This window comes from Pleurodeles waltl, chromosome 3_1, assembly GCF_031143425.1.
Source record: "Pleurodeles waltl isolate 20211129_DDA chromosome 3_1, aPleWal1.hap1.20221129, whole genome shotgun sequence".
Classification (NCBI taxonomy): domain Eukaryota; kingdom Metazoa; phylum Chordata; class Amphibia; order Caudata; family Salamandridae; genus Pleurodeles; species Pleurodeles waltl.
In genome coordinates this window covers 1,677,956,374-1,677,974,783 of record NC_090440.1, presented here as the reverse complement: position 1 = coordinate 1,677,974,783, position 18,410 = coordinate 1,677,956,374, and the positions used below count along the sequence as shown (strand labels likewise).

Below are 18,410 nucleotides of genomic sequence, written 5' to 3'. Positions count from 1 at the left end.
TGAGAGGCCGGATGTTCTGTTAAATCAACCAAAACCCATCCTCTAACATCCATACTTTCAAGCTTGCCCATATACCAAAAGAGACATCAAAGATTATCTAACTCTCGTAGCAGGAGTGTATTGAAATGGGCTTCCCTGGTACACCTATTATAAAGAACATTTTTCTGACGGAGATTGACATGGTGTGCAATGTGTTGTCAAACAGCAAGGACACCATTTCCAGTGATGCCAGGTCTACCAACATGGTGTTTCCAATGGTGGAGCCTGCAGCAGCTCCAACACCAAGAGCACCAACTTTACCACAATCTGAATGAGGCAGAGAAGGCAGAGTAAGATGATTGGGACATCCTCTGTTTTTGTTGGATGTCCCAATGCTGCTCACCTCCTAGTAAAGCCATTTTATTTTAATTGCTTCAGGAGGTGGTACATCATTGTACACATTGATGCTCAATAAAACAATCTGCATCTTATTTCTATTCTGGGAAGAATTCCCTCATTTCAGGTCTAATCGAATGATCTTTGATATTCCTCTTTGCAGTTAAATCACTACCTGACAGAAGAATTTCTGAGAGACGGCAAACCACGTGACCGATCGGTCCATGACCAGATACTACAAGATATATTCCAGAAGAATGACCTTGACGAAGATGGCTTCATTTCCGCCAAGGAATACAACGTCTATCAGCACGATGAATTATAATAAAGGAAGCCCTCTTAGCAATGTTGTACTACTCTGCGTACTTGATTTAAAGACGACGAGACTCGCTATGTGATTTGTTGTATTTTGTGACACTTTTTATTTATATAAACTAGTTAAAAACATACCGTCTGAATTTCTATTTTTATTTCTTTTTTACTTTTATTTAGACCATTTAAGCAATTGAAGTTCACAAAGAGCATTTTGAGAACACTTAATTCTTCTATTATTTTGTGTGTACAATTTAACACTGACACGTAGGCAAGCACGCTCACGTCTGTCTAGAATATTATACAGTGAAAAGATATGAGGATTTGTGTGATTATTGGTATTTGCAGCTCTTTAAGTAGACTTTAAACCTGGAGTCTTTTGTAAAGTACATTAGTTGTATTACAACTTTAGTTGACCTACAATTCCATTTTCTTATATCCCTATACTTATCCTTCACCTATGATCTCCCCTGGCTGCAGTTTAGTTTCCAGTGGTCTCATCTTACAAACCATACATTTTCTGAGATGACACAAAATCATTCTAATTGGATGTAAAACATCCTCCTCCCCTGTAGACTTGGTCAAGTACCCAGAAAATAATTGTTTACAGTCATACATTGGTAGAAAGTTCCCATCTAATTCCCGAGGCTATATTTCATATTGCAAAGAGGTAGACAAACAAATGGTGTGCTTGCACGCCTGACCACTTACCAGGGGACCACTGCTAAACATGGAGTATATGTATCTAAGCACTGCTTGCTAATGGTGGTCCAAGACTGTTCCTCAGTGTCCTGGCGGCCATCGAGGGGCAGCCCCTGCAGCACATGCTGCTCTTGTTCTAGGCGGGGGCTGTTTCCTGAGCTCCACCTATATCACACCAACCTGTAGGCAGATGATTGGATCAGAAAGAGGAGTGCCACAAGCTTTTTCTCAGTGTTTCTTCAGACATTTTAGCTGCTGCTGCTCCAACTGTTAATGGAAATATCTTTTTAACATGCCCGTTTATCATTTATTTAACCAAAGAGTGTTAATCATAGCCCATTCGCAGTGATATTCTGGCGCTCTGCCCTCTCGCTCACCGAGCTGTTTAACACTTGATTGCAAAGGCAGAAAGTTAGGAACTAAATCTGGTCTGTAAATTTTTTGGAGCTTACAGTGTCTACATTTCAAACATATATATTAGAAATTTCTCCTAGCTAATGCGTGAACTTAAAACAGAACAGTTCAGAGGCAATCCCTGGTCACAGTTTCTGACTTGTTCTGTTTAACTTTTGTGCATTGAATCGGACAAATTCTTAGTTATATATTTAAACTTTAGAAAACTCACATACAAAAAAGCAGGTACTTGGCTCTGCCCGGTCATCATGATGCTGCCACAGGGCCCGCATTACAAATCGGATGCATAGTCCCACTGTGTGCCACGGTGCACCTTTTAAAATGGTAAGCCTGGTGAAGACCAGGATAGTGCACCCTATTATAAATGAATGCACTGCCCCGGGCAGCCACTAACTTGTGCCTGCCCTGGGGCAGTCCATTCAGTGAAAGACAGAGCGTCTGCTTACAATCCACTCTGTTTCTCAGTGCAGGCGTCAACAGCATGCACTTTAAAGAGGGGACAGAGATCCAACCGCTGACGGGTGCAGTAAGTGACTGCACCTCTTGCAGGGGGATTTCTGTGGAGTCCATGGAACCTCTTTTACCTCTGCTAAAGGTCTGGCCACAGGTGTCCCATTGATATTGTGCCACTACTTTGTGGCACACAATCAGTCTTTGGACCTGCTTGCCTCTGCGCCCATGTCCGTAATAGGGCACAGGTGAAGAGGCAACATGATATGCTAATTTGCATGGGGGCCCATGTTCTCTGAAGACAGTGCTGGTGCTTCATGTGCCAGTATTAACGAAGGGCAGCACAGGCTTTGCCAAGCCCCTTCTATAATACTACAGTGACCCAAGGGTGCAAAAAGCTGGCTCACGTGCCTGTTGCACCCCCAGGGCACTGTGGGCCAGATGTAGGTAAGTTGGGTTTTGCGAATCGCAAATTGCGAGTTGCAAAACCCTATGCACAACAGTGTCCCTGACACTGTTTGTGACTCGGAAGGGGGTTGCAAATGCCCACCTCATGAATATTTATGAGGTGGGTCGCAATTTGCGACCCCCTTGAGACTCGCTGCACTCATGGTAGCCTGCTGGAGACAGCAGACCACCATGTCTGTGACTGCTTTTAAAGAAAGCAGTTTTTTTTTGTAATGCAGCTCGTTTTCCTTAAAGGAAAACGAGCTGCATTACAAAACAAAAAAATGAAACGCTTTTGTTTAATTTTTTCAGAGCAGGCAGTGGTCCATAGGATTAAAAACATTGCCTTTCCTAGCTGCATAATTTTGTCAACACTGTCGCATAAATTGCACCTCCGCTGCTGCATAATTCCAGTGGTCCTGCATATAATACCAGCATGTTCTTTGTGGGCTTATAGTTTTTGTTTGAATGCCACTATTAAGTGCTCAAAATCCCAACGTGCAAAGTGCCAATGGTTACTATGCCAGAATTGGTCTAAGGTGTTATGCATGACATTAAGCCACATGTCAGCTATGTTTTACATTTTTTCCAAAGTCATATTTTGTGAGGGTTCACTCTTTAATTCACATCCTACATGAAAATGCATTTTGTGTACTCCTAGGTTTAATACTGAGCTTACTTCTCAACAAGGGTACCACATGGGCAGCAGCAATGCATCCATTCCCAACACACAGAATAATTAAGACAGGTCTCTAACACAACAAAGAGGGCATAACAGGATTTAAAGTACTGCCATACCCACCCTGTGCACAAACATACAAGAAGTAGAGCAATTCTGGATGAATCAGCCATAGCTCCTTAGCTCTGTATGCACTGCATCAAAATGAGATATAGGGCCATATGTGCGAACACATTTTCCCATAGACACACAATGGGTAAAACCCTTTGATACATCTGGCCCATAGTGTGCACAGAGTCCAGGGGTTCCCCAGAGGCTAAAGTAGATAATACTAATGCTCTCTTTTGTGGCAGTGTGGTTGAGCAGTTAGGCTTATCAGAAGGTAGTGCAAAGCATTTGTTGTACACACACACACAATAGAAAAAGCACACATTCTATGAATTAACTCCAGACCAATGGTTTTTATATAGCAAAAATATATTTTCTTAATTTATTTTTAGAACCACAAGATTCAAGTTGCAGGTAAGTACTTCAATAGATTCATATTTCACACATACATCAATAATAATACTGTATTTGAAATTGGTAAGTTATACAGTTTTTGAAATATTGGCAATTATTTGTTACACTGCAATTTTCAGAAACAGTTCGGGGGGGGAGAAAAGTTAGTACTATTTGCAGGTAAGTATTTGACCTACAGTTTAAATCTCCGGGGTCAGAAAGTCCACAGGTTGGGGTTCAAGTTAACCCCAAATACCCACTACCAGCAACACGGGGCTGGCTGGGTGCAGAGGTCAAAGTTGAAGCAAATTTAACATGCACTCCTATGGAGATTGTGGACACTCAGAATTAGGCCTGCCTGCAGGTAAGTACCCGTGGCTTCGGAGGGTAGACCTGGGGTGTTTAGAGGAGCAGTGGGGGGGCACAAGTAGGCACCAAACACACACCCTCAGCAGCACTGGGGCTTGGACAAACCACAGGCTGGACAGGGAGGAGGACCACCTGCTGAATGTAGCTGCACTGGAGGTCAGGTCCTCCAAGGTCTGGGGGCTGCGGATGCAGGTATCTTCGTCCAGAGCTTTCGTGGTCAGGGGGTCCTCAGGATTCCCTCTGCAGGCGTCGTCGTGGAGGGGTGGAGCGGTCAACCCAGGGTGGGCACTTGCTCCGAATCGCCTGGGGACTCTCTCTAGCTGGTTGGGCTACCTGGTCACTGGCCAAAGGCATCGGATGCAGGGTGGTCAGGACTCACGGATCTGGGAGGAGGGCTCGGGATTCTCTTGGTTGCTGATTCTTTGTGGACAGGGCTGCTGTCCTCTGGAGTTCTCGGTCCTCTGTGGTGCAGTGCAGTCCTCTGAAGTTTGGCAAAGGTCACTGGTCTCTCTGCATGCGTTGCTTTCTTTGTGCAGGTTCTCTGAAGTGGGAGACAGGCTAGAAGGGCTGGGGCCAAGTTAGTTTGTATGTCCTTCTCTTTGGGGGTTTCAGCTGTGCAGTCCTTTTTCTTCTGTTAGGCAGCCAGGAATTTAACAACTTAGATTCAGGGGAGCCCATAAATCTGAGATTTAGGGGCGTTACAGGGGTCAGAGGGCAGTAGCCAATGGTTACTGTCCCTGAGGGTGGCTACACCCTTTTTGTGTCCACTCCCTTTGGGGAAGGGGTCACAAACCTACCCTTATTGGTCCCTGTACTCTAAACCAAGATAAAGGATTCTGCAGGGAGGGGGTCACCTCAGCGCTGGACACCTTAGAGGTGGACCTGGCCGAGGTAGTCACTCTTCCCCTAATTTTCCTGCTGGACTTGCCGCCAAAAGTGGGGCATTGTCCAGGTGGGGCGGGCAACCCCACTAGCTGGAGTTCCCTGAGGCACTGTAAATTAAGGCTTGAGTCTTTGAGCCTCACCACCAGGTATTACAGTTCCTGCAGGGGGGAGGTGTGAAGCACCTCCACCCAGGACAGGCTTTGTTTCTGGCCACAGAGAGCACAAAGTCTCTCATCCCATGTGGTCAGAAAATTGTCTGAAGGTGACAGGCTGGCACAGACTGGTCAGTCCTGCACTAGCAGTGTGGCTAACATACAGGGGGCATCTCCATGATGCCCTCTGGGTGCTGAGATGTTTGATACCAAACTTTCCAGTATTCAGTGAAGCCATTATGGAGCTGTGGAGATCATAATGACAAACTCCCCGACCATACACTCAATATGGCTACACTGCACTTACAATGTCTAAGAATGGACTTAGACACTGTAGGGGCATATTGCTCATGCATTTATGCCCTCACCTGTGGTATAGTGCATCCTACCTTAGGGCTGTAGAGGGGTAACCTACCTATGCCACAGGCAGTGGTTTGTGGTGCCATGTTGAATTTGCCTTTTTCTCCCCACCAGGACACACAAGCTGAAAGGGCAGTGTGCATGTGCTTTTTGAGGGGTCTCCCAAGGTGGCATAATACATGCTGCAGCCCTTGGGGACTTACCCTGGCCTCAGGGCCCTTGGTACCATGGATACCTTTTACTAGGGACTTAACTGTGGGCCATGGGTGTTTAAATTGCGGAAGCTGGTACAGATTTTGGGAAAGAACACTGGTTCTGAGGTCGGGTTAGCAGGGTCACAGCACACTTTCAATCAAAGTTGGCATCAATATTAGTCAAAAAGTGTGGGGAGTAATCATGCCAACAGGGGCGCTTTCCTACAGTCATGTACTCACATATGACGATGAACCCTCAGCTACCTACTGGGAAGCATCAGAAAGTATTACTTTTCACTGGTTGTACAGTTTCCTAGTTTGGGTTCCCTAACTTGGATGAGGTTCTGTCCCTCAAATCGACATTTATGGCCTCCCTTTGATGAACTCAGCACTATATTAAAATTGTGTGTGGAAAAGCTCATATGTTTTTTACTGGTGTCTCCCTACTACATATTCACAACAGGAGCACCAAACAACGGATGCTACTTTTCTTTTCAGTCATGTTTCGTTGCTTAAATATTGCCCCTACAAGTCAGGTGTTTACAGGATCAGGTACCTGTTTCATATAGCATGTTAAGCAAGAGCATTCAATATATATATCATTTCTTTTCATAGGATGACGTAACAGCAGTTCAAAGAACCCTTCTTCATAGAACATGCACATCTTGAGTAATATACGCTTCTTCCCAACAGAGGACAGGTATAGCTATAGTGTCAGCCATTTACGATTTTCCCATCACAGAACACAAACAAATCAGGAGTGGTGCAAAACTTGCTTCCTCGTAGAACAAGTGTAGCATGGCATTAGCAAAGTAAGCTTCCCTCTCGCAGAAAGCAGTCAGTGCAATCTTCCATTCCCCGCAGAATATATCCAGCAGGGCAGACTAGTACAAGCTTTCATCACTACCAGAACATGCACATTTAAGGTATGAGTGACATGTAGACCATAGACAGGTCTCTGGAGGAGTGTTTATCTTATTGAGGGGAATGTATAAGTGGATGAGCGAGTTAGTATGTGAGACCTGACACCATTCTCACTAAGGTAATACTTCACATCAGCATCTTTAAAGCTCTGCCGCTGTCACTCAAACTACTGTTGCTGTTGTAACTCTTGGTGTCACATCCTGCAGTCCTGCTGCTTTCACTTAATTTAAATTCAACTTCTGCCTTGCCATTCCCATGCCCAGTTGGCAAAGACTTTGCGCTAGCCTTACCACTGCAGAGATCATCCCTGCCTGTGGTGTGAAAGGGGATAGAGGTGTTGGAGTGTGACTTTTATAATCAATATTAACAATGAAAAGCTTGCAATGTAATGTCTAATGAAACCGCATAAATACTAATGCACACGTTTGAAATGTGCCCACGGGGTGTGGCCACCAATGTATACGATGACTAATGAAACAGACTGAAATGAATTAATAATGTATTCATGTATGATTTTGTATTAGCACTAAGAGTTATGTATTAAGGTTTTGCTAAAATTATGCACTAGGCCTTAGTTAGCAAGGGTCTGGGCCTAGCTTCCCAGTCTCATATTAACTGTGTTTTCTAACGTGTAATGTACTGTTTCCCTGAAGGACACGACGTTGTACTTTTCCAGAAGCTAGAGAAATGTGTGTAACCGTAGTAAATTCTTTCTCATGGGACTCAACTTGCTCAAGGAGACATTCTAATCGAATGCAACAGTGTATTTCGCAACAGGTGCAAGGTCGCCTAAACTGGTAAAAGTCAATGGAACTACTGACTGGAGCGACACGTGTAACTTTTCTTACCTGATATTCTACCCATTGAAGACGTCAATCACAGGACCCAATAAACTGCATCAGAACTGTCTTAGGTGAAAATTCTAGTAAGGTGTGCAACGATTATTGGACAGAGATAACGATGCACCAAATGTTGCCCAATGGGAAATTAGAGACTTCTTTGACAACTTTAATATAACAGTGTGACACAAGGAGAAACCAGCCATTACTTTGCTGTTCTTAGCCATTATCCTGCCCTTATCAAGACATTCTTCATCACCCTTTGCCTTTCTGAGAGACTTTGTCTTTCACTCTCAAACTATCCTCGCCTTACCCCCCTTGCCTTAGATGCACTTCTCCTCCTTATGAAGGAAGAGCCTTTGCTATACCCTGCTGAGACTTACCTGCTTATCCTGGCTGATGACAAATCAACTGATGTCATGAGGACGAAGGCTGACACTGTATGCTACCCCATTTGGATGGGTAACTATCTGATGATAAAATGTAATTGTCTGTTTGCCTTTTCTTTCTAGGTACCAACTGCTCTTTTGACAGAGACCATAGTTAGATGTTTTCCAAATTCGTGTTGCTAAATTGTTTTGCATGAAGCCCAACAAGCCGATGCTAATTAGAAGTTAGTTAAGGAGTTCACTAAAATCGGGTGCAAATAGACAAATTACTGAGTCTTTGATTTGTTGAATAATGTACTAATGATAAAGTTGATTCATGTTGACGTCGTGCTTTCTCCTTATGTTCATGATCTTTGCTTTGATAAAGTCTTATTCGAGTTGCCACATTGTAGTTTTGTTGATGTGCCTATTGATATTGAGACTAATGAATATGCTAGTAGATTATAACTAATAGGGAATAAATATTCAAAATCTTACTAGATTGGTGTGGTTATTCATGGCTGAGAGGTCATGGTGTGTTTCATTCTTATTAAATGTTATTGATTAGTTTTATTGATTAGTGAAAAGCGATTAGATTATTGATCTATCAATTGAGATGTTAAATAGATATCTCGTCCTGAGGCATCTCCAATCAGGGTCAAAAGGTTCATTGGCATAAAACGAGTCGCCTTGTAAGTAAATTATCAAAGGTGGGACGCATTATCAGTTCTGGTAGCAGAGGACGGTTCAGGCCCTTTGGGGCCCTAGGACGAGGGACCATTGTTCGAAAATTGGTTTTGAGATAATGCAAATTGGAAAGATGATGTGCCCCTAAATCCCAAATGACTTTCCCGGAATCTCGGAGCCTGTCGAAGTGAGTAGGATATGTTCTCGGCATTCTAGTGATAGTGTGAGTAACGTAGGGTTTGCGCTTGCACAGCTTATGCCTACCGCAGGTGAATTGTGAGGGTTGTGAGAATTTTAAGTCAGGTGATGTTTTCGTAGGAGTGTGCGTACTCCGCAGTATGAGAGTAGGGGAATCGGCGAACTTCATGTGAGTGTGGCACTTTGTGCTAAAAATTGTCCACGTGGTTGTTGGTGATGTACGGACCCTGCGTGGTCTAAGACTCCGGAGTATATTGATGGTTTATGTTGTAACTTGCACGGTTTAATAGGTCAATTGGGCGTGGTTGACGAATCGAGTTTAAGTCATAGTGAGTGAATTAAAACTTCGATGGAGATTTGGTGAGTTCTAAAGTGCACTAGGATGGACCATTGACAAGTCGAGAGTAGAATTTGCGGGTCAAATTTTGCTTGCGAGTGCGGTAGCTAAGTAGGAGAGAGTAACGGCCGAGGCTTAAAGCAAAATCTCTGTAAAGTTCTGAAGCGATTGTGTTACCCTTCCTGTAGTAAACCGGCAAATTTGAGTTTTGTTAGTGCTTGCAATATATTGCATTAGTTTTGTGCGAATCGAAAGTGAGGAAGACAAGCCGCAAGACTTTGTCAGCCTCGGTGCGTGTGAGTGTGACGTCATTGGAGCCGCACTGGGATAGGTCAGTCAGTGAGAAGGGTCGCGCAAGGATTGGCAGCCGTCCATGAGAGGCAATTTGTTGAGAAGGTGGGCGAAGAGAGTTCTGGGAATTAAAGTCACTTCCTGATTCGATTGTAAACAAAATAAAAGACGCGAAAATTACGTTTTTCAAGGCTCTAAGGAGCGCTTTGAGGGGAGATGTGTACATTACCACAAGTGGGGGGAGCCTACACCGCCAGAGGATACTCCGGCTTATGCCGTAATGGAGGAGAGGGGAGTCACACCATGTCTTTGGCTAAAGCAATGGTGCAAATTAACAGAGAAAGATGGGTGTTTTACATTTCCGGAACACTGATGGTTCAATATAATGATTTTGAAGAATTTGCGGAAGGCGTTAAATGAGCAAAAGCCACTTCCGAGGCCAGCGCAGTTTGAGGCGTTAGCAATTTGGGAACTGATGGCCATACGACAACGGCAACAAAAATTTGAGAGGAGAATGAGGAAGGCAGAAAAGACTCTAGCGGGGGCTAGGTGGGATAGTGAGCACAGGATGTAGAGAAGGGAGATAATAGATGGAGTTAGGATGTTTCCGGCATTAACTCAGGAAGCCCGGAACGCAAGGAAGAAAAGCCACTTGTAAGACGGATAAAGGGTCTAGCAAAGAAAAGGAGACTAAAAAGTCCTGGGCAGAGGCAGAGGACTCATATGATGATGAGTTTCTTAATCAGCTGCTACATGATCGACCACCGCCATATGCTCTAGATGATAATAGACCAAGTACTAGTGCAGGTCCTGTAAATTCAACACAGAACCAGGGAACAACAAATACAGCACATGTTAATACTATTGCAACACCAGCTCCGATACAGAATAGTGTCAGTGTGTCTACTGCTCCAGAGATGCCGACACAGTTGCAGCCGCCACCAGTTCAGAGGCTCTACCCTGATGTTCCAATATTAGAGACAACTACGAGCTTGATGGTGCCGTCTGATCCGGCATATATGAGACCAAAGTTAGTGCAGATTGAGCCAACTCCACTTTTACTGCCTCAGGCACAGCAACAGATGGTTCCAAATTATACTTCAGTCACAGGACCGCAGTTAGCCACAGCATCCACAATGAACCAGAATATGGGGGCTAATGCTCCACAGGGTTTGGGAAGCAGGCAGTCACCAGCCGCCATATCTTTACCTATTATACTTGGTCCACCAGTACCATTGTACGCACAGGTGAAGTCTAGTGTATGCGATCAGGGAATAATGACCCAAGAGGTGACAAGAGGAGGGTCCACAGGGAGCCCTCAAGGAATAACTCCAGCGGAACAGCCAATAGACAGATCTAGATCCCTGTTAGACTTCAGTCCGATAGGGGTTCCTCCAGATACCATGAGACACCCAGGTTTGGGACTGCTGACTCCGCAGATCTCAAGTGCAAATGTACCACAGACACCGATGATGCAGGCTGGTAATATATCATTGCAAGGTTTGACCGCGCAACAATTGAATGAGTGGCTGGACAATTTAAATTCACCACAGACTACCCCTGCGACAGCAGAGCGGTCGGAAAGAAAAGAGTACCTGAATTTTGTGAGGTTGGGTATGGAAGCAGCGGAATTAGTTGAAGGGAGTATGGGAGTGAACAGACTAGAGTTATACACTGAAGTGGAGTTGAGGTATCTGTGCCTGAAGATAACTAAAGAAGTGAGCAAAGTGCACCAGAGGTTGGCGAACTTAGCAGATAAATACGATATAGACCTAGACAATACTAAACATTTGAAGAGGAGTTACAGGTTAGACTTTGAACCTAAGGATTTTGATCACATGAGGTCTACTGGGATAAAGGCACACCTTGAAGAAATTCTGCAGAGCACACAAGTCTGGGGAGCCTTAGAGAAGTGGGAAGGCAGATGGGCAAAGAAAAGAGATAAAAGGAAAAGTGACTGCTCGGAGCAGTAGCAAGCAAAATCAGTGTCGGATACCGGTACCATAAAAATGCTACCCATGAGAGAGACAGCTGGAGGGGTTCTTGTTCATGTACCATGGTCTTGAGGTGACATTCTGTCATTCACGAATGACTTCCCCAGGTTGAGGGAGAAGCCAAAAGAGTGGTATCAGCAGACAGACAGGTTTGTGAAGCTTGCAAAGTGTCTTTGGGAAGACTTGAATACCCTATTTGAGATTATAGTTCCAGCTGATTTGTGGATTGAATGCAAGAGAAGTGTTGATTGGCCAACGGCAGAACCGGCAAGGGACAGGGCTACGGGAGCCCCGTCTCCTGATATAAGAGGTACTACTTTAAGGTGATTGAGTTTTTGAAGCAGAAGGTGTCGCCGCAAAATATTGATTGGCAGAAGATTGATCGAACGGCACAAGAAGCCAAAGAGTTGATACATACCTACTATGAAAGGTTGTTGAAAGCGTTCAAGCACTACAGTGGTACAGAGGTCATAGAAGCAAAGTACATGAATCACCTTGTGTTCAGGTTTGTTGAGGGATTGAGACCAGAGATTAGCCAGATGATTAAGAATCATTTGATCTGTTGGCAAGCGGACACTGGAAGCGGGAGTGCTCGATAATGGTGCAGGAGGGTGTTGTTCAACAAAGCAATGATGTCAATGTATTCCAAAACGTTAAAGGATCAAGAATGAGGGGTCCAACCCATGCAACAAGTGCAGATGCCACGTGTACAAGCAGTGCAGATGCAGCAAGTGCAACAGCAGATTCCCCTGGAACCTAGACAGCAAATGCAGTTGCCCTTAGCACCAATGAGACAGCAACAAGTGATGCTTCCTCAACAGGTCACAGGTCAAGGAAGGAATCAAAATAACGCAGTACAACAGTTCCCATTGCGTGATGAGAATGGAATAAACGATGAATGGTCGGATGACAGTTCAGATGGCGAGGAGTGTAGACTTGCAGCATCCCCAGAAGTAGATCAGAGAGGGCCCTATGTGCAAGGGAAAGTGATGAGACACAAAGTTTCATTCTTGGTTGATACAGGAGCTACACGCTCTACAGTCAGAAGTGCAGAGGTTCCGAAGTTGCCACTTTCGGGATGTACAATAAAGGTGGTAGGAGTAGCGAACCAGCTCTTGACTAACCCGATCACAGATCCGGTTCAGGTTGAGATTGGCACTTTTCAGGGATTTCACAGATTTGTGGTTTGTGACTCAAGTCCCGTGTCCCTACTGGGAAGAGACTTACTGTGCAAGATGAGATGTTCTATCACCTGTTCCAATGAAGGGATTGAGGTGCAGACAAACAGTGACGATGAAGTGGATGACGGACAGATCTCAGAGCCTGAGACAGAGACCACAGATGAGGAGTACCCCTTGATAAGCTTCTTCCCAATGTTCACAGTGACTGATCTGCCAGCAGAGTTGCAGGGGACAGTAAAGGAAAAGGTGTGGAACTTGACAGGAAAGGAAGTGGGACTGATAAAAGGAGTAGAACCAGTTAAGGTCAGTGTGAAGCCAAATGCTGTGTTCCCCCAGGTACCGCAGTACCACATGGTGCAAGATGTCCTTATACAGGTACACTGATAATTGCAGACTTTGTAAAGCAAGGAGTCCTGAAAGAAGTGATGAGCAGTCCATGTAATTCACCTATAATGGGACTGAGAAAGCCTTGTGGGAAAGTTCGAATTGTACAAGACTTAAGGAATATCAATGACATAGTGGTGAAATGTTGCCCAGTAGTGCAAAATCCAGCTGTGATCATGTTCCAGGTTCCATGTGATGCAGAATAGTTCTCAGTCGTTGATTTGTCCCAAGCATTCTTTTCTGTGCCTCTTCATGAGGACAGACAATTTCTCTTCAGTTTCAAATTCTTGGACAAGGTCTACAGTTGGTGTCGAATTCCTCAAGGGTTTTCGGAATGATCTTCCGTCTTCAATCAGATATTGAAGAAAGATTTGGAGTCATTGGAATTGCCTTTTCAATCGACTCTGGTGCAGTACATTGACGATTTGTTGATTGCATCCAAAACAAAAGATGATTGCAAGTACGATACCATTGCCTTACTAAATCACTTGGGAAAGAATGGGCATAAGGTGTCTCCAAAGAAGCTGCAATATTGTCAGAAGGAGGTGAAATACTTAGGTCACCTAATTGAGAAAGGGTCAAGGAAAATATCCAAGGAAAGAGTAACCGCCCTATTGCAGATGAATCCACCGACGACACGGAGAGATGTTAGGATGTTTCTGGGAATGGTGGGCTACTGTCGCCAGTGGATCCCGAATTTCTCAGTCATCTCCAAGCCATTGGTAAGACTGACGGTTAAGGAGGTTAAAGATGGGCCGGATGTCAGAACTATGTCCGAGAAAGGGATGAGGGTGTTCGTTGAGCTAAGGGAGTGTATGTGCAGAGCTCCAGCTTTAGGTATGCCTGACAACACAAAACCTTTTGTTCTGTTTTGTCATGAACGTGATGCATGTTTTTTGTCTGTCCTGGCACAGGTCCATGGAGGTGCAAACCAACCAGTAGCATTTTTTTATTTATTTGGATGCAGTTGCAGCAGCCTTACCAGGCTGTCTGCGTGCAGTAGCAGCAGATGGTCAAAGCCTCACATAATGTGAAGGCATAGTGATGGGACATCCTTTAACAGTTATGGCCCCACACTCAGTTGAGATTTTGTTAACCAGTACCAAAACGCAGCACATGACAAATGCAAGACTGGCAAAATATGAAACAATAATATTGGGGTCGCCAAATGTAACTTTGAAAAGATGTACAGTGCTGAACCCGGCAACGTTGTTTCCAAATGAAAATCCAGAGGCTGAGGGTGCTGATGAGGTAGAACATGATTGTCTTGAGGTAACAGAACTGTGCACCAAACCGAGACCTGCTATTAAAGATAACCAATTGGAAGAAAATGACCACATTATCTCTGTTGATGGCTCATGCTTGAGAGACTCAGTAGGAGTGCTGAGAGCCGGATACACTGTGTGTACGATCACTGGTATCCTGGAAGCTTCCTGGCTTGAGAGAGTATATTCTGCTCAAGTGGCGGAGTTGGTTGCTCTTACTAGAGCTTGCCATGCTGCTGCCCAATTGAAAGTGACTATCTATACTGATAGCAGATACGGATTTGGAATTGTTCATGATTTTGGCCAGTTGTGGTCACAGAGGGGTTTTCTGACCTCTTCTGGTTCTCCAGTGAAAAATGGTGAAAGAATTAAGGAGTTGTTGCACGTGATTCAGTTACCTCATGAAATTGCCGTGGTAAAATGCAGCGCTCATGTGAAGTCACAAGACTTTGTTTCAATGGGAAATGGATATGCGGATCAAGTCCCAAGGTTTTGCGCATTGAACTGTATATCGTTCAAGGATCAGTGTGAATTGTTACCTGAAACAGAAAATGAGACATGCACAGGTTACGCCCTAAGGGTGGTTGATACATTGGAGGAACTGAAATTGTTGCAGGGACGTGCCAGCAGAGATGAGAAACGCAATTGGCTAAAGATGCAATGTGTACAGGGACCAGATGATTTGTGGGTTTCAGATGAGGGGAAGATGGTTTTGCTGAACAGCTTACTGTCACAGTTTGCAAGGTTTTACCATGGGCAAGCACATATTGGGAGAGATGCCATGATCAGGTTGTTCATGATTGATTGGTTTAACCCAAAGTTCAGACAAGCCACAGAAGTGATTTGCCACAGGTGCATCACCTGTCAGCAGATGAATGCGGGGAAAGGGACAGTGGTGATTTTGAGCCACATTGGGAGAGCAGGAGATCCATTTAGCAGAATGCAATTGGACTTTATTGAGATGCCTGTGTGTGGAGGTCTGAGATACGTGTTGGTGATTGTGTGTATCTTTAGTCACTGGATTGAAGCTTATCCTACACGCAGAAATGACAGTCTCACAGTAGCGAAGCTGCTGCTTAGGGAATTGATTCTACGTTTCGGGTTTCCGATCTCTTTAGAATCGGATAGGGGAAGTCACTTCAACAACGAGGTGGTTAAGCTCTTGTGTGCAGCATTGAACATTGAACAGAAGTTGCATTGTAGTTACCGCCCTGAAACATCAGGATTAGTGGAGCAGATGAATGGTACCCTGAAGTCGAGAGTGGCAAAAATGTGTGCAGCTACAAATTTGAAATGGCCTGATGCATTGCCCTTAGTGCTAATATCAATGAGAAATACACCCAACAAGAAAACAGGACTGTCTCCTCATGAAATTCTCATGGGCAGAGCTATGAGACTGCCCAGTGCCTGCAAATGCTCTTGTGAATATCACGGATGATATGGTGTTGGACTACTGCAATGGTCTGGCTGACGTGGTCCGCTCTTTCTCTCACCAGGTGGAAGCTACCACACTGCCACTGATAAATGATCCAGTGAAAGCTGGTGACTGGGATGTCATCAAGAAGCACGTGAGGAAGTTGTGTTTGAAGCCACGTTGAAAGGGGCCATATCAAGTAATAGTAATGACTACTACTGCTGTGAAGTGTGCAGGAATCCCAAACTGGATCCATGCCAGTCACACGAAAAAGGTGACGTGTCCAAACAGTGAGAAAAATTGAATTGTCGAAAATAACAGCTACAGAAAAGGAAGTCTCAGGGCCGGAGAGTAATCAAAGGGGAACTGAGACAGAAAGAGAGCCCGTTGAGGACGGCTTGGTCACTCCAGTAAGAGACGATACCCAGAGGGGTGACAGTGAGCCTATCTCAACTGAGGCACCAGGAGAACCGACCCAGAGAGAGGTTCTCCCAGAAGCAGACGGGTGTGGTATTGAAGTAGAGCCCCTAACAGACCCAGAAGGTGAAGGAGTTGAGGCAGAAGAGAGTCAAAGTGTTCAGACTCCTCCTGAGCAAATTGCAGGTCCATCAAGAGAAAACACCATAGAATCAGAGGAGGGCGACAGGCTGCCACAAGGAATATCTAAAATCAGAGAGACGCTGAAAGGGGATAAGAGGCCAGAATCGCGAGTGACAAAAGGAAAAGTGGTTGTTGATGATACAATAGAGGAAGAAGTTGATACAACAAGGAAGGAAGATCTGAGTGAAGGAGAGTTGCAAGGTGATCGCTAGTTAAAAAGAAAGAGAGTAGCAAACAGAAGATACGCAGGTCCTGAATGGGCATACGTAACATCAGCTGGATGGCAGCAAGTGTTCTTGGCGTTCTGTTTTGATCGAGAAGTTCCAGGTCAATGCTATGGTACCTGATTCTGTTCAGAGAAAGAGACTGTGTTGATGTGAAAATTGAGCTAAAGAAAACTGATAAAAGAGACTGATACATTACCGGATGTGACACTGTTATCCTGAATTGACTTTTGAAAACAGATTTTGACAAGCTGCTAACCGGAATTGACAAGGATCCTGGGACTGAATGTGGAAGCTGTAAATAATTGCTGCAGGAAGACTTTCGCTTGCTTAACTTGCTGAAAGAAAAAGAAAAAAAAAGAGGCTTTAACCATCCTCAGTTGGTGTTGTTTACACTTATAGCACTTTGCTTTCTGATTCTTTACAGACCATGCCTTGCTCTAGAGATGATAATAGGGGAAGTAGGCGTTGTAAATGTTTGGGTGTTGCTTTGGGTGTTGTATGCGTGATATTCATATTAGTTCTGATTTTGGGAATGCCTTTGGTGGATAAGAGTAAAACTAACAATGCTACAATTCCTGAGACCACTACACTAACACCTTGGGAGAGGTTCGAGCAGGATACAAAATATTGGCATGAGGGAACTAACGTAAGAGGGGAACTATCTACTAATGTTTTCTATTGCTTGCTGAGTGAGTATGTTGACACAATGGATGCGAAAGACTGTCATGTGTGTACACAAATTCCTGTTCAGTGCAAGAGGGAGTTACCTACCATAGTTTGCCTCTAACTTATGGGATAAGCTGTAGTTTGCTACTAACCTGATTCTATAATCAAGAAGAGATCCAGTACTTGTATTCTAATAATGATCTTGTGTTTTCTTATGTGCCTATCATAGAGGATCTGAATATTGTAGCGAAATACTATAACATAAAGTTAGTTAAAGGGTTCTTTGAGGCGACATTAGCTATTAGTACATCTTATGCACACCACAATAATCTGACATGTTTGCTTACACCCGTAGAGAAAAGCATTCTAGATCACACGGAAGATAGAAGAAGGGCCTTGAAGGGGAAATTGGAGAAAGGCTTGCAGCAGCGATCTTATATTAGTAGTGAGAGTTATAGTGCAGTTAGGGAACAAGGGAAATTAGCTTTAGGCACACTACACGTGGGAAAGATTTGCATAACACGACCTAAGTCATATTATGATAGTGTGTTTGTGGGAACGAGTGAATGTAAGCATGTGTTTTTGTTTCAGAATAAGTGGACGTTCATGTTAAATGGACAGGATCCAGCGATCCCTGGGATCTATTATATCTGTGGACTTAATGCTTATTACCGTCTTCCAAAGGGATGCTATGGGACCTGTTATTTGGGGATAGGTTTCCCAAAGATATATCAGTTGGAGGATTTGAAAAAGTTCCTGAAATTGTCTGAATTACATCGTACTAGACAAAGGAGGGAGACTGCTGCTGGTGTAGTAGGAGACATATTTGGAGCAATAATTCCTTCAGTGGGAGTTATCCTGAACTCCATAAAGATTCAAAAGTTGTCTACTATTGTGGATAACATGCTGACAAATTTTACAGGAGCTATACTCCTGTTGGATCCTGAACATGCTTTGGAGAGGGCTATAACTCAGGCTTGCTTTAGACATTCTTTTAGCGAGAAATGGTGGAGTCTGTAAGATGCTTAATGAGCGACATTGTTGTGCGTATATACCTGACAATAGTAATGAGATTAGATGTATGCTTACTAACCTAACAAGAGATAGTGCAGATTTGAAGGAACTGAAAGAACCAGGTGTTTTGGAAACGGTTGGAAAGGGATTTGCTAAAGTGGGAAGCGGTTTAGTAACATTT

At 44.1% G+C, this 18,410-nt stretch overlaps 1 protein-coding gene across 1 annotated transcript in view; it reads left to right on the top strand.

The window, feature by feature from the left end:
• Positions 1 to 822, top strand: part of FKBP7 (FKBP prolyl isomerase 7) — a 113,270-nt gene extending 112,448 nt beyond the window's left edge. Inside the window, exon 4 of the mRNA XM_069225429.1 lies at positions 539 to 822. Within this exon, the coding sequence (XP_069081530.1) occupies positions 539 to 700 (162 nt within the window). The 3' untranslated portion in view covers positions 701 to 822. The remainder of the gene's footprint in view (positions 1 to 538) is intronic.
• The last annotated feature ends 17,588 nt before the right edge of the window (positions 823 to 18,410 follow it).